This window comes from Echiichthys vipera, assembly GCF_963691815.1.
Source record: "Echiichthys vipera genome assembly, chromosome: 7".
NCBI classification, from domain to species: domain Eukaryota; kingdom Metazoa; phylum Chordata; class Actinopteri; order Perciformes; family Trachinidae; genus Echiichthys; species Echiichthys vipera.
This window is the reverse complement of record NC_139832.1, coordinates 4,450,497-4,466,806: the sequence shown is the minus strand read 5'-3', so window position 1 is coordinate 4,466,806 and position 16,310 is coordinate 4,450,497. Positions and strand designations below refer to the sequence as shown.

General features: G+C 42.1%; 1 protein-coding gene across 1 annotated transcript; it reads right to left on the bottom strand.

Moving 5' to 3' along the window:
- Positions 1–248: 248 nt before the first annotated feature.
- eif4g2b (eukaryotic translation initiation factor 4, gamma 2b) lies at positions 249–15,342 on the bottom strand (the record flags this gene model as incomplete). Its single annotated transcript, XM_083916390.1, has 21 exons — positions 249–1,882; positions 2,050–2,171; positions 2,898–3,106; positions 3,586–3,790; positions 3,892–4,150; positions 4,258–4,473; positions 4,784–4,888; positions 5,070–5,198; positions 5,524–5,637; positions 5,751–5,914; positions 6,177–6,318; positions 6,685–6,867; positions 7,557–7,667; positions 7,808–7,959; positions 8,062–8,128; positions 8,453–8,584; positions 8,731–8,833; positions 10,866–10,991; positions 12,001–12,066; positions 14,376–14,484; positions 15,288–15,342. The coding sequence occupies 21 exons, from the start codon at positions 15,340–15,342 to the stop codon at positions 1,817–1,819; spliced, it is 2,835 nt and encodes a 944-aa protein (XP_083772516.1). The 3' UTR covers positions 249–1,816.
- Positions 15,343–16,310: the final 968 nt, after the last annotated feature.

Genomic DNA, 16,310 nt, shown 5'->3' with positions numbered 1-16,310 from the left:
GATATTCAGGCACATTTTTGTACATTTTTAGACATTTTGTATAACACTGGTAACATGTATAGTCCAGGATCATGTCTTGTGTTGTATATAAGAAGGTAAATTGACAGATAACACACACACTGTAGGGCTAGCGTATAGCTCGCCGACCAGCAGAGTAAGAACAAAGATCGTGAAGATCGTCTCAGACTTGAAAGTGTTGATGCAGTTTGACCATTTCAATAAATGTGAAAACTACTTGTGTTGCTCATATACTGGACTTTATTGACATTAAAGCAATAGGTGGTGCACAATACTTTCGGATACCTTACAATGTGATCCGAGTCCGTTGCCTTAAACATAAACATGGCTCGTCAGCACAGTTCTGGGGTAAAAGTCGATGTAGTTATTTAGCCGTTACGGAGTTTATTAAAGGGGGAGGGGCTCAACTACAACCCATCTAAGAAAGGTTTGCTTTTACTGAGCCAATCTGAGAAAAACATTTTAAATCCACTCATTTCATTTTCCATACGGTGTATTCGATGTAAACAGGCCACTTTTACCATTATACTTATACTCTAAATGTTCTTTAAACCCACATTTTGACGGGTACGTTTCTCAAAGAGGACGCTGTTGAATTAATGTTTTTAAAAAAGGGTTTTTTCTTGCTGAAATAATACGTCAACCACGTGAAGCCTCGTCGGAAAAGTCTGCTTCGGTAAATGTATTGTGCGATTTGTCCAGGACTAAACCAAACACGTCATCTGCTTTGACTAAAAGGTTCTTCTTAGTAAATGACATTATCCCAGCAACAAAGCAGCTCTTACTAAGAGGTAGAAACACAGGAAACTTTTGAAACGTTACTGCGGCACACCAATGATTACTGCTTTTAAAGATAGTGTAATGTTAAGAGGGTAATGAGTATTGCAGCTACTCCTAAAACATAAGAGGGACAGATGGAAAAAAAGGAAGATGCTCTTAAATCAGCGACTACGAAGAGCACTTTTATTTATTTAATTTATTTTAGAAGAAGTGGAAAACATGTTATTAAGTTAGCATAGGTCGACTTTACATGCACCTTAATTCATTTTTGAGAAGTTTTGGCATCTAATGCCTCACTCTTACTAAGTGGACCCCCTTGCCATCTATCGTTGTACTTTCTGAAACAAAGGCTCAACGTCACATACGGCCTCTGATTTTCCTCTTTGTGGATCACTCCGCTCCACCGCTGCTGTTTTTGTATGGGATCACATGAGTGTGATGAAGGGAATCCAAGCTGGGCCCTTACAGAAGACTGGGAGATTGCCAAGTCGGTGACTTTTATAAATAGACTTGTGCTTTTAACTAGCATTAGGCGAAGATTACCACTAATTTGATATAGTTAGGGGGGAGAGCATCGTACGTATTCTTAGATAAAGCAATTTCCTACTGGAGGAAGGTTCGAATCTGTAAAAACGGAGTGGAAATGAAAATCATGCTATACAGTGAAGAAAAGTAACAAACTTAACACAGTCAAAGCAAAAAGAAGAAGAAAAAAAACACATGGTTGCGCCACTCTAGACTTCAGAATTCATGTAGCCGATCAGGACACAGATCCAAAACCAAACATCCATTAGGCAACAGATCAAATGATGCTTCTCAGCCCACGGTCGCCGTACGGGTGGTTACACATGAGGCCCTACAGGTACAAGCTTTCCGTTTATATATTTGCACGACAGAAGCAGCTAAGTGCCACGGGGTAGTGGTTAAATTAAGAATGGAGTTAAATAAAAGGGAAAGGCGAGTGTACTAGTAAGATAACAAGGATCTTCTACGCCATGATGCTTCTTCTTATGTTTTATCAATCTGCTTCGTCCTCGGACTCCTCCTCCTCCGCTGTCTCCAGCCAGGTGAGCCACTGGTTAACCTGTCAGAGGGAAAACAAAGATGTAAAAACATCAGTCAGTCTTGTAAAAACACATATTTGGACATGACCATAGTGAATAGCTTAGGATACACAGTCACACAAATTAACTGGCAATTTATTCATTAGAGCAACCCCAGTAAAACCCCATTGTGACGGCCTTACTGTACCTGGAATAGAGATTTTCCTTTTCCAGGGAACTCTTGGGTAATGTCTTCTTTCCATGCAAGGAAGGCTTCTTCTTCAATGATCTCCATGTCGTAAAAGTTGACAAAGTAGCGGAGCAGCATGCCTTAGTGGAAAGACAAAAATAAATAAATAAAAGAATCATTACACTGAAAAAATACAAGCAGTTTTTCTTTATAAAGATTTTCTTTTGGCAGTTTTCAAGCCTTTATTAGGGCGCACTAACACTGTCCTTCCGTACCGTGCCCAAACAGGTTTTAAGGGTAAAGTCTAGTTCCTTTGACCAGTGTGAGGGCAACCGCACCGCGCCTAACTGCAGCCCGCTTGCCGTTCACGGCCCGTTTGAGAGTGGTGGGCTTTTGTACAGTGTGTTTGCACATGTACGAGCACGAGCGTGCGCACGTTTACGAGCATGAGCAAGAGGCCTACGGCAGGTCTGACGGCATTTTATGTGCGCCTGTTCGGACATAGGAGAAGAAAAAAAAAGTACCCTAAAGCCCGGGGGCACGGTACGTGCGGACAGTTTGAGTGCGCCCTAAGATAGGAAAGACAGGAAATGGGGTGAGAGAAAGAGGGAGACATGCAGCAAAGGGCGGCAGGTCGGAGTCGAACCTGCAGCCGCTGCATCGAGTACCTTCAACCTCTTTACATTTGTTGCTTTACTACCAAAAGTATTAGAGTGAATATTTTAGTCAGTGCCGTTTCTAAACTACTCTAAACATATTTTGGCATTTCTATACAGCTATTTCTAATGACTGACATTTGCTACAAGTCAATAACGGCTATATCCGGTTAGCTCTGGTGGATTGCCCAAATTGTAGGGGTGTAGTACCTTTAGGGAATGCGCTGGTGTTGCAGTGCACCTGCAAGGCGTAGAGGGCGCTGACCTGCAGCTCGGTATGGTCGTGCAGGAACTTCTGCATGACCGGCTTGAAGGCCAGCAGCAGTTGTTTCTCTTGCTCCAGCTGCTCTTTGGAGGGGGCCGCCAGCTGCTCATCGCCCTCTACCATGCACAGCTCCTGGGAGATGAACTGCAGGAAACTGGGAGGAGATCAAAAGATGATAAATAGTCTTGTGCTTATAAAAGCGCCTTTCTCATCTTCTGACTACACACCCATCCAAACTGATGGCAGAGACTACCTGCCCATCATCTCATCTAATCATTCAACCATGCACAGCACAGGGAGCCATTCGCAGTTCAGTGTCTTGCTCAAGGACACTTCATCATACGGACTGGAGGAGCCGGGGGATTGAACCACAGACCTTTCTATATGAAGGAAGACCCGCTCTACCTTTGCAAAGACAAGGGACGATTACATGACGAGCCTTTCTCATCAATGTCAGATCATTTCCAATGTATGGTCTTGCATTTCTTTCAATTTATACATCTCTGCAGTAACTAAAAGACTACCACCACAAATTCAGCCTCCTCCTGTTGGCTTATTTTTCCATTTCAACTCAAATTGAGCTTCAGTGTTCATCCAAATGACCTTGACAAAAAGCACCTGCTGTCTTTGTACCTGGTCATAAGGATGTTGACAAAGCCTTTATCAGTGTGAAGCTTGGGCGAGATGTTGTCTTTAATCCACTTGTAGATGGACTGTGGAGAGGGGTCTGCCTTTATCTGTTTCAGCAGCTCCTTCTCCAGCTTCAGCAAAGGGAACAGGAAGCTTAGCCCCTTCCCCTCCAGGATCTCCAGCATGCGGTCCTTGTTCTGATCGATTTCTGCCGAGACGAACAAGTCAGGGGGGGTCACAATGGTAACGACTGTCCCATCAGTGGGATGTATTAGTGCAGAGGAGTGGGATATAAAAAAAAAAGTCTACCTGGGAGCATCTTCTGCATGTTGACCTTGCTCTGCTGGAAGAGGTCGGTGAGCCACTCTCGGTCCTTCAGCTTGGCCGCCTGCTGCAGGCAGAGCAGGAAGAGGGGGAAGTGTGTGCCGTTCTCCAACGGGTGAGCCAGCTCTGCCACGCTCACCAGCTCTGCGATGATGGCCCGAGCAGCAAACTGGGCCAGGTAGGACTTCACCAGGGGTACGTCCAGCTCGATCTTAGGGCACTGGTCCAGGACGTTGAGGAAAGCCTGCAACAGAGGAACCGCCAGAGCATGAATAACAATGCAGAACGTAGACGAGAACACGTGTCAGTCTAGTGTGATTGTGATACAAAAGGAATGCCGGGTATGTGCACCTGCATGAAGTTCTCTCCAGTGATGAGGCCCTCAGTGCGGAGTGTGTGGATCAGAGTGCTTGCATGCTCCTTGTCCTCATCGGGACGGTCCAGGGAACACACAATAATCTTACTCAGCATCTCAGGCAGGAAGTGCTTGGGAGCCCTCATCTCTCTCAGGCCGCTCACAGCCTCAGTCAGGTTCTTACTGTTCAAGTACTCGGTCACAATCCCCTCCTGCAGTGGACATTCAAGCGCGCAGAAACAGCCATTAACCCTCAAATGATCCGACTAACTGTTGTCTACAAATCAAGTCTTATTTTAATGATACCCAGGACTTTTTGGCACAGGGTACCGACTTAAGGATGGGTTTGGGAATTTTAACATTTTCTATCTGACAGGTGCTGTCAGTATGGTAATGTAGGTTGTGGCATCAGGCTGTTTTGCCCTCGATTTCCCATCTTTATGCACTCTTTGTTGGTTTTACTGTGCCTAATTTATATACTGCCACAGTTTAGAAAGATTATACAGTTTTAGTTTTGCCTACCGTCATTTTAAGCAGTTCCTCCCTGGCAGGAGGTGGTTTCTTGTTTATCTTCTGAGGTTTCTCTTGGATGGGCGGAGGGTTGGTCTTCAGGCCAAGCTGTGGAGGCTGAGGCAAAAAGGTCGTGCTATAAATCACAACATCTGACGATGATTGGTTTGGTTTGGTTTGGCTCCCCCCCCCCCTCTTTCACATGCTATTTTTCATAGTCATTGTTTTCTCTCAAAACTATTTTTTTTTATATTTGTGTTTAAATAATCTAGTGGCAAATTGTGTGGAGGTCTCCCACCTGTCCCAGAGGGGGGGTTTGAGTGCGTGGGGGCTGGGCGCTGGGAGGCATCATGGTGGGGATCTGGGGTTGGAGCTTGGGTACCTGGTTCTTGTTGAGGAGGAATGACTGAGCAGGCCTGAGGCTGATCTGTGGGACCAGGAAGCACCATGGACACAGAAAGTACATTAGGATTAGTCATGCGCGTTAAGGAAAAAATGTCTGCATATTGACTACATCTATGCCCTCATATCTCATAATCGCAGTCAGTGGACAAGCTGCCAGTTTGAAGAAAAAAGGAGGAGTGGAGGAAGAGTAAGAAAGATGGAGATCAAAGACAGAGTACAAGGTAGAAGAAAGACTGGCAGCAGGTTGTATTCCTCAGAATAACGCGTCTTTTTATAATCACCGGGCACGAAGACTTAAGAGAGGACTGCACATTATAGCCACAGCCACTGATCTGGCTCTTTATTACCTCATCGGCATTGAGCTGTCCTTTCTTGCTGAATCGTGGTGGCATGTCCTTTGACTGGACCTGCTGCTGAGCCAAGTGGTTCTGGTTCTGGTTGAGGAAATGCTGGTTCTGAACCTGTTAAAAGTCAAATGGGCATAGTGGTTCACTTTTTAAAAGAAATTTGAACTCTAACGAGAGAACATCAATCGCTGTTTGCCTGAATAATATAAATCTGTTGGGAGGATTACCTGGTTGGACTTGACAAAGGACTTTTGCCCCGCGTCGAACTGTGACTGTTGTGGAGGGGCGGTGTGGCCGCTGTGGCCGTTGAAGAGCGGATTGGTGCGATGACGTCCCATAGTGGGCGAGTACCTATCCTGAATAACCCCCGGGCCAGTTCCAATCCCGCTGCCTGAGTAAACAAAGTACAAACATAATGTTAGTAGAGCTTTTTACACAAGCACTCCAAACGTGAAATGACCACCCCAAGGGGATCATGAAAAACAGATCAAACTATTTTGTCCCTTTTAGCTTATCATTTCGTGCAACATAACTTGAAAATGGGTCATTCTTGAGGTAACAGCTTTATAATGCCTGTAAGAATAAAACGTGAGTCCAGTTTTGACACGGACAAAATTAAATGACAGCATGGGATGTGGCCACACTGCACATACCTGGCATTTGCCCAAACATATCAGCCAATCCCCCGAGAGTCTCCCTGTCCAGTTTCATTCTGTGGGGCATGAAGGGGCTTTCCAGGAAGAAGTCCATCCTCATCCCCTGAGACATGGGTGCTGGGATGAAAACACCCAAATCCTACAGGAACACAAAGACCAGAGCCGATGTCATTACGTTGTAGCGTGTAGCCCAGAACTTCTTCAGTTCTTATCTCAAGAAAGCTTCATTCTTTATACTAAACTACATGATTGTTATCCAGAAACCTAATTACATCCTGTGCATATTTTAGTATCCTGCAGACTCTCACTCCTCACAATAGGTTGTTTGCTGATGTGCAGAAACTGGTTCTTTGTAGGAGAGAGTTTTAATGTTACAAGTTTATTGACAGAGCCCTTTAACACATGCATGTCTCAAACTCTGCTTCTGGTATTGGACGTTGACTATTAAATCAGCCTAAACTGTCTGCGATCTAAACATTGAGCACCATTATTTCACTGGACTCGCCTTCACTGCATCCTGACGGATCTGGTGAATCGTCTTTGGTCCGTTGTCGATGAAAGCCTTGCGGGGGACCCAGTTGTTTTCTCGCAGTTCCACTGTGTCTTGCAGCAGGAACCGGATCCTTGCGGGCAACTCCTTGTTGTTCATTAAGGATCGCATACGGCCAAAATACTGATCCATTAAAGACTGGAGAGAGGAGAGAAGAGGGAGGGAGTGACTGAGGACAGGCAGACCTTGTACATGCAGTATGGCGGCAGGATTTATGTTAGGGCTGGCTGTGAGCCTAGTGGGGCTTTAGGTGTGGCTGTGTCCAGCCTGATGGTGAGCTCAGCAGGCACCTGGAATGACAAGGTCAACTCAGTGGGGATTTAACAGTGAGGTCGTGACATCACGGGTATTGTCAGAGGAACTCCCCCGGTTTTAGTATAAATCAGGGAATTTATTATTGCACACTATGGAAGGAAAAAGACAGACAATCTTTTGGCGCCGTCCTGTACATAAAACAGGTCAGCCTACTTAATATTGAAAATTGAGCCTTCAGCACATACTCATAGAAGTGGAGTTACATCCAGGTAACTACTACAGGGTTTCCCCTCGTAAATTAGTAGCCAGGCTGCCCTAAATGGAGAAGAAGTGGAAGAAGAGGAAGTCAGAATGGCATGTCACAACTACGTTTGGATAACTATGATTCCGACATCCCTACGACACAGAAAGGACTACAAAAGACACACACTAGCCAGACAAAACTGGGATGTCTGGTTTGCGCTTAGCACCATTATCATTTTATAGAAATTGTAAGTTCTGTCCCTGACATGTTACACACACTCTGTCATACACAGTCTCTCCAGATGGTTATGGGGCCATGGAGCAGTTACCTTTGCTTTCTCATGGTCGAGTCTCGGCCCCACTGTTCTCATTATCTGACAGAGGCACTCCAGATCCTCCCCCATATCCTTGAGCTGGACTCTCTTCTTCTTTTCCAGAAGCTTCAGAAGAAGATAAAGGGGAGAAGGGGGGGGGGGTCATACAAGGTACTCTGAATTATTTGTAGGCACTCTTTTCTTATTAAAAAAAAATGCTACTCAAAGAAAGTGGATTTCAAAGAAACAAAAAACAATGCACATACTGTTTTGATGCACTTATGAAGGATAGATTCGTGGATGAGGTCGAGTTTGCCGAGTTCCCCGATGAATTTAATGTTGCCAAGCATCTTGCTCTTGGCAATGGAACGCTGCTCCTCCTCCTCAGAAGTAAGAGGGTTGTCATGTTTGTCATAGACTGTGGCGAGAGGAGAAACACAAGTTAGTCGTGCACAAGCTGTGAGGAAATGCGTCAAAAGATACTGCACCTCATACAGGACCCACAACGACATGAACGTACTTTCAACATTTCTGGTGCGGTTTTCAAATTCATCTTGAAGTTTGGAAATCAGCAGTCTCCTGAAGGTCTACAATAGCAAGAAACAAAACATTGGTTAGAAGTAGCTCCCTGAGAAATATCAAGGCAGAGTGCGCATAGAAGCATAAATAACAGGAAATGAGCAGCCTTTTACAATTGAGTTGTGGGGATGGATTACCAACTGCAACACATGATTCATTAAGAAAATCCATCTCCTTTTATGAGGGGAAGAGTTGTACTGATGGCTTTATTATGGCCTGCTTTTTTCAAATCTGTCTCAGAGGCTCAACTAAATTTTCAGAATGTAGACCATAGCTTTAAGGTTTGACAATGTATTTAACTGTGTAGCAAAAATGTAAACCCACACACTTACTGTGCTTTGCTTTTGGGATGTTTGGATCTCAGTTGAAGGGCCATCAAAGTTTGGTGCGTCCTCTGCCAAGCGCAGACATAGCTGAGCATAGAGCGAGCTATACTTCGGCTCTTCTAGGGCTTTGTCTACAATCTAACACACACATACAGGACGAGAGAAGGAAGAAACCATTCAAATGTGTGTAAGTCACTCAGTGAAGCCTGCCAAATAATGGATCAATACATTCCCATTTAGCAGATGACTAAATAAAAATAACAATAATAATAATTCACTCTTACCAGCAAGATGATTCCTTTAAGGACGAGTTTTGAATCTACGCCCACGTTCAGGAGCTCAAGGCATAGCTTGTCAAACTTCTCAGGCGTGAGTTTGTTGAGTATGCTGGAAAAATACAAACAAGAGTGGAAGGGAGAGAGAGCAAGATAAGGAGATCAGTACGAGTGCGCAAGATCAAGATGTTGGCATGATAGAATGTTATCGAGTTCTTTTCCCATGCATCTGGCTGCATGTGGCGACGGGCCAGATTTTTCTTTAGGACAACCTCATTACAAACCATTCTCATTACATCCTGATGTTTTTTTTAACTTGCCTAATTGCATTCCTGACTCCCTCCACTGGGTTTCCCTCCTCCTTAACCCCAAGGTTCAATGATTTTAAAGATATACACCAAGTTATACCACTTCCATAAAAGAAACCCTGTTGCTGACACTTGTTCAACCTGTACGTGGCCCACGAATACCAGGTGGCTTTCACAAATAATTCTTAAGACCCAGTAACATCTGCAGAATTGCTGACTTCATAGTATTTCAAAAGTTTACTTTAATGCTTTAATTTAACTCTGGAGATCTTATGTGAAGCTGCAGACAAAGGGGAGCTACTGTCAACTGCTTTTCGTGCTCTAAATGAATAAAAAAACACCAATTTCCCTACATCTATGAACACCATTCTCAAGGTCCAATATTAGGTTCAAGCAATTCTATAGTAGTGATCAGTGTTCCTACACCTTTACCGAACTCAAATACATGCACGTTTCAAGCATTTCAAGGTGCATTTTCAAGCTTTTTTGTGATTATTGCACCGCTTCACCACAATAAATTAGAAAAGTGTGTATTGAAGGCTGACAAATTAATTAAAAGAAAACACGACAAAGTTTCATGTTTCAAAATGTGTCACCTGTTTGTAGACCCGTTGAGTAGAAATGACACCCTATATAACCGAAGTTTGAGGCAGTTTCAATCCCTTTACTCAAAATTTAAGCACTTTTCAAACCTTTATAAACACAAACATTCAAATTCAAATGTTTAAGGATTTCCAGCACCAGAAAGAACCCTCTGAAGAAATACCGCATGTTACAGAAATTTGTTTTTAAGTTAATACCAAGTTGAACTCACTAAAGTATTGTCCTGTACTGCATTAGCTCTCAGTTCTAGTTGTTCAAATAATGATCCATCAACCATTTTACAGTCCTTCACCGGCTAAGCACTCATTCCCACTTCTGGAGCTGCAGCGTCACTTCATTTGCTGTGACAACAGAGCCAATAAATAATGATTTCTAAATCCAGGGGCTTTGTTTACTAAATCTCATTATCCACATCGGCTTTATCATTCTTTGCTGGCTTTGTTTCTACAGAGAGCAGTGTGTAAGTTAATGTTAGACACCTTGATTTTCGAATCAGGGATTTAGTAAAAGCATGTTAGCAACACGCCCAGGATGAGGAGGAGGGAAACCCAGGAGGTACCCCTTTTTATTCCAGTATACAGGAAAACATTTGTGATCTAAATGGGGCTAAATGATTGTACAGAGATTTAACATGTGCAGTTAATTACTTCATTTCTCTGAGTTTAGACTGCAGAGTGTAATGTCGGCTTCCTGTGGCCGCCACCAGCTAGCCCACATTCCTGAGGGAACCTCTGTCATCGCTTCATCTTTTGTACTTGTAAACACCACCTGACACAGGAGAGCGTTTACGTGCCTTTGGCAAAGCACATGCTGCCTTGTTGACTGCAGAACAACGCAATTCAACACTGTCCCTACGCAACTTACGAAACAAACTGTACGAAAGAAAGGCATCCACAGTAACACGCAATGGATCAACTCCTGATGAAGTCTTTGATGGCGTCAGCAGCAATTTCATATTTTGTTTTTGTCAAGCTGCCCTCAAGCCCTGTGACCTTTGTCCAACACACTGTTCCAAATTTCAGGATAATTGATTAAACATTTACTGGCATTTTTCTTCACGAGAGCCCTTCTGGCAGTCTTGGATGACATTTGGCAAGCAAAGCCAGACTTACTGTTAATCAGATAGGTTTTGTAATTTTTTGGCAAGATTTGGACTCTTTTGATCAAATCTTAGTTTTGTCCCTGGGGTTAGATAATGAACTGCTTAAATGTGCATATGGACTTGAGCCTTACCCTCTCACTTTCCTGAAGATTGCATCGTGTCGCTCTTTTTCGTTGCTGGAGTTGACATCTCGTCTAGTGCTTCGTGAAGGAACCCATCTCTGAACGCTTTGCCCTGGGGTTTTCCCCAGGAACTCGCTGTAGAGAGAGAGAGAGAGAGAGAGAGAGAGGTGAGTATCACTGAATCTAGTGACATCATGGCAGGCAAAATAAAAACACACAGCCTTTGCAATACAGTTATTGTCCTAGCACAAAACATAATCCCTTATTTTACAAGTGACTGCACGCTCATAATATAAAAGCTGGACTACCAGGTCTGTCAACTTGTGTCCAACATACACAGAAGTAGGGCTGCAACTAAGGTTTATTTTCATTACTGACTAATTTGCAGATTATTTTCTCTTCTATTAAATGTCGAAAAAAATATATAAATATTGATCAATGTTTCCCAAAACTAAAGATGACGTCCTCAAATGTCTTTTTTTGTCCATAATTCAAAGATATTCGGTTCACTGTCGCAGAGGGCCAAAGAATCCACAAAATATTCTCGTGTGAGAAGTTGGATTCAAAGAATGTGGTGATTTTTTTTTCCTTAAAAAAATGACTCAATATAATAATGATAGCCTTATTGATTATCAGAATAGTGGCAATAAAAAAAGAGCCATGTTATTTACTTGTATGTAGATATTAAACATGCAGCTCCATAACCAGATTTGCCTTTACACATGTGAGTATTGAGTTGTCAATGCTAGGCCTTAAAACACTTTTTATTTAAATTTCATGCATTCTTCTAAGAGTTTTTTGCCTATAACCTCTTCAAACATAGCACATGAAGTACCTTGATGTGTATGACAGTATATTGTATACTATCCTAGGATGGTGTCAGCCTGAAACATTAATGCATTTACACTTTGTAGTAAAATAATCCCAGTGCCAACTGTCTGGATGGTAAACATGTGATGTGTGTGCTATTTGCAGGTGACTGACATTGTGTTGCAGGAATTCTGGGTACTCAAATCAAGTTTCCTGGAGTCTGACCCTTTAATCAACAGTTGTCTGGTCCACCTTTTCTGCAGTGGGGGGGAACTACTGGTGTTAATAATGAATCATTATTAAGGGTGCTCTAGAAGAACTCCAAATGACAAACCTGTTGCCGACAGTCTTGGGATAGTGCTGAGGTGCGCCCCTACCACCTCCTCCCCCCGAAGAAGCACTGTAGACGCAAACACAAGGAAAGGGACACGTTAGCTTCATGCAATACTGTCTGTATTTTGACCTCATAAGAAACAAGATTAGACGTACTGTTTGTTAGTTCATTCTACATTTATTAACATAAATACAGGCTCACAGAAAATGGATTTACATTAACAAAAAAATCTGTAAGAATACAACAATCATGAAGATATGAAACAACTATTAACTGTGTACATTCTTGCACTTTATGAATGCACTTAGGAAGCTAATGTAACTGCAGGAGACACAAGGTTAAAACTTCAGTTATCAGAAAACCATTAAGTTAATGGAAAGACAAAACATCGTAGGAATAATGGCTTGGTCTGGCTAATGGCTTTATAAATAAACATAGCTTGATGCGTTCTCAGATGACTGTCACAATCAGCTGTTGGTGAGCCACAGAGCAGCTTCAATAATGGTAATGCGTGCACTTATAACTCAACGCATAATGCAGCACATCCAAGGTGACGGCGTGTGCATTAACGCCGGAGTCAGTCAACTGAGCGGAATAAAGTCGAGGCCGATGCATCTTCCATAGATGTAACCACGGCTGCACTTTGCACTGTTTCACATGTCTCACTGCGTCTTAGGTAAATTCATTATTTGCTTAGTATTAATTTGGTTTCGTGTGATGCAACTTACTTGTTTTTCTAGTTCCACCTTTTAGTGATAAGTTGGTAATTTTCTAAACTTTGAGTTCCATTAAATCTATGTGATGCACCAAAGCTAGAGCGACACGCAGGGTTTCAGATGCAGTGGAAAAGCAGAGCAGGTTGTTCTTCACGCAGACTGCTCGGCTGCCATCGTTTGGTCAAACACATCACAGGTTATTAATATAGAAATTTTCCTCACAGCATATAGGCTGGCTGACGGGGACTCATTATGTATTAGTGCTGTACCTAAAGTATTGAGATACCATTACTGAGATGGATAAATCATGCTTATGTTTCAATATAACTATTATTATTTCAGTTTCATAGGTAAATTAACTGCCAATGTGGTCTGTTATGTTCATTTGTCTTGTTTGCTCTTAAAGAGATTATTAAATAACCTGATTTTCCACAAACAAGCTCAGTGCTTGTAGTAGAAAACAAAATGAACAGTACTTTAACTACGATTCCATTCAGCTAAAAAAGAATAATATAATAAGTCTGGCTATTCATTAAATAAGACAATCCTTTATTCGTCCCACAAAGGGGAAATTACAATTTGCACTTCATGTTGATAAAGTTGAAACCCTGCAAACTACAGTAGTGCGCTTAAGAACAACACAAATGATCCAGACCTGGAGGAGGTGTGTGCCTCTAATCAGAGCATTTTCTACTAATATCAATTATAATATACATTAGAAATTATCAACAAAAATGTACATGCTCCGATTATATTGTCAGTACTGATTGACTTAAGATAGATCATTTTTAGCTAATGTTGTTGATCAGCATACGCATGTTATGGTGAAGTTAACGTTACCAGTGTGAACCGTTTGTCTGATGTGGTTCACACAAGTCTGCATGCAGTTCAACAGTTACCGTTACTCCTGACTGCCTCGTGCAACACTGATGATGCAGAAAGTTTGCCTTTGTCACAAAATCAACACTTGCTTGACTTTAACGTTACATCTTGGGGATATTTATGTTATCTAATTTATGTTAAATCATTTCCCAGTCTGGGATCATTAAAGTAATTCTATTCCATTCCATCGCCAACTTGAGCTCTTTGAACTCTGCACAAAGTTCATAAAGTACAGATACTAACAAAACGTGAAATAATATTATTTTTAACACCAGGGTAGCTTTCTAGTATCGGTTTACGGTGCAACACCATTATATGTATATTCAGGATGCCAGCAAGCCTTGTGAAGTTTAATTTAATGATCAACCAGTTTTTGAGAAATTGCCAAACTTGAATTTTGACATTTCTGGAAGATGCGCCATAAACTTATAAAATTAACATACAGTATCCCAGAGCATCCGAAGCCTCAGTCTTGGCATCTTAAAACTCAATCCAGGGTGTGAGCCATCCTGTTGACAGTGACTCTATAGCGCTGTCACCACCAATATTCAACCACCGGGACAGAAATCCCCTCAAGGCTTATTATGTCTACTTACTCCTTTTTTTCCAAATTGTTTCACAAATAGTGTCTGACAGCCATTTTGAGCCTTCCCACATCCTGCTTTGTTCTAAAAAAGCCGGAAGTTCCTGCCCAAAACGCTAGCAGAGGGCTAACCATGGGGGGGAAAGGGAAAGTGATGTCCTTGTTATTTTTCTGCTCACGCTTTGGTTTATTACCTGAAACGAGAAGCACCCCCTTCTGCAATCACACTCTCCACTTTGGCGGCTTGACAATGAAGAATACTCGAAAGAATAAGAATAATAGGAGGGGATGGGGAAAACGGTGCTGGGGAAAAGAAAGAGTCAGATTAGTAGCTGCGCTGTTGAGGGAAATAATGCATATTCATAAGATACATCATTGTAACAACAGCGTTATTAAAGAGGGCAAAACATCATCTGAAGGACGTCAGTTAGCCAAATTAGCTGGACATAATGTTCAGTAGCAGATCTGTGCTGTAGGCCTTCTTGCCACTAATGGCATCTAATTACCAAAGCAACACACGTACTGTATATTATCAACAGGATCAGCGATGGACACTACAAACTAGTGTTGTAAACTGTGCATTGATGAACACCTTTGAAACAATAACAACAAATGCCAAAATGTAGGATTATGCATTCATCTTTGCTCGGCTACAGCAAAGCAAAAGAAAAGGGGCGTCGGGCAGAGAAATGTGTGCAGTTACTCTTGGAATAGTGTGTAATTTGAGATGCAATCCTGTGTTTCTAACGCTATTTAACGTGAGGTTTGGATCAAAAACGCAGCACCACCCTGCAAACCTACACCATTATGCAGTGAATTGAGGGCAGGGCAGCGTGCTTAGCCGCTAATGTTTTCCACTCGGCTGTGCTTGCAACAGTCACCCCCATCACGCTGCCCTACAAAGCCCAAGCGCAGTAACAAGACAATTTAAGCCCAGAAATCTGCTTTAAACTGTCAAAACAATTGTTTGACACAGTGATGATGGATCGTGGTATACTAGTGTGCCATTTATTATTATTTTTAAGCAAATCAATGCAAAATCGTCCATTCTTTCAGGCTCAATATTGTGCATAAATCATGTTATTGAGTGGTTCTGTAGTTGCTACACTCGGGGCAGCGTGGTTGCGACCTGAAACACACCAGGGCCAGCTCTGACGTCATCCTGGCCCAAAATCTCCGTGTAACGATAATGTGACACTCGTTGTGTGACGTGACATTTCAAATACGCGTTACTAACGGTTACGTTTTATTTCCCCTCGTAAACGCCCGTTAGTTCAAGGGTAACCAGGCGACGACGCAAGCTTCTGTTAAGACGTTGGTATTTTAGCTCGCTAACCAACAGCTAGCAGAAGACGCCATTTTGGATGAGCCGGTGCGGTTTTTTGACAAGGGAGGAAAAAAATAATATGCCTTACCTTTACCAAAGCAACTTCAGTTTTGTATTGTTGTGTGACTACCAAGGAAGAAATAAAGACAGTTGTAGAGGGCTAAACGGGGTACGCGACGGATATCAGGAGGGCGAAAGAAGCAGAAAGATGACGGCACAAACACACACATCAATCTGGTACTCGCTGGTAGAGCTAGAGCTGCGCCGCTGCCTTATGGGGGACAGAAGAGCCACCAATTTGCATTGGTCACGTACTTTGTTGCCATGTCAGTTCTGTCCAATCACAAGAAAGATTATGTTTTGTGGGCGTTTCCGAAAGCACGTATCAACCAATGAGAGGCATCTTGAAACAAAAGAGACCGCCTCCTTTATTTGATTGACACACGATTTAAAATCTGCAGTGCAGGAAAAGTTATTAGTTATTTGTTCAAATTAAGGGAGATTAAAGTATTAAAATTACTACTAAGTACAAGATGATTTATTGTAAATAATTTGAAATAATAAACACATTCTTAAAGGTTGAATATGTAGAATCTTTATTAAAAGCTATATATTTTTAAAAATCATAATATACTTACGGGGCACAGAGGGGTACAGAATGAAATTACTGCTTTTCCATTAAAAAATATATTTAGATTGAATATATATATATATATTTTTTTTTTTTTTACGTGTTTGACAATGACTTTCTGTCACATTCTGTTTTCTTTGTGCAATAACTTAATGCTGCGACACTTAACAC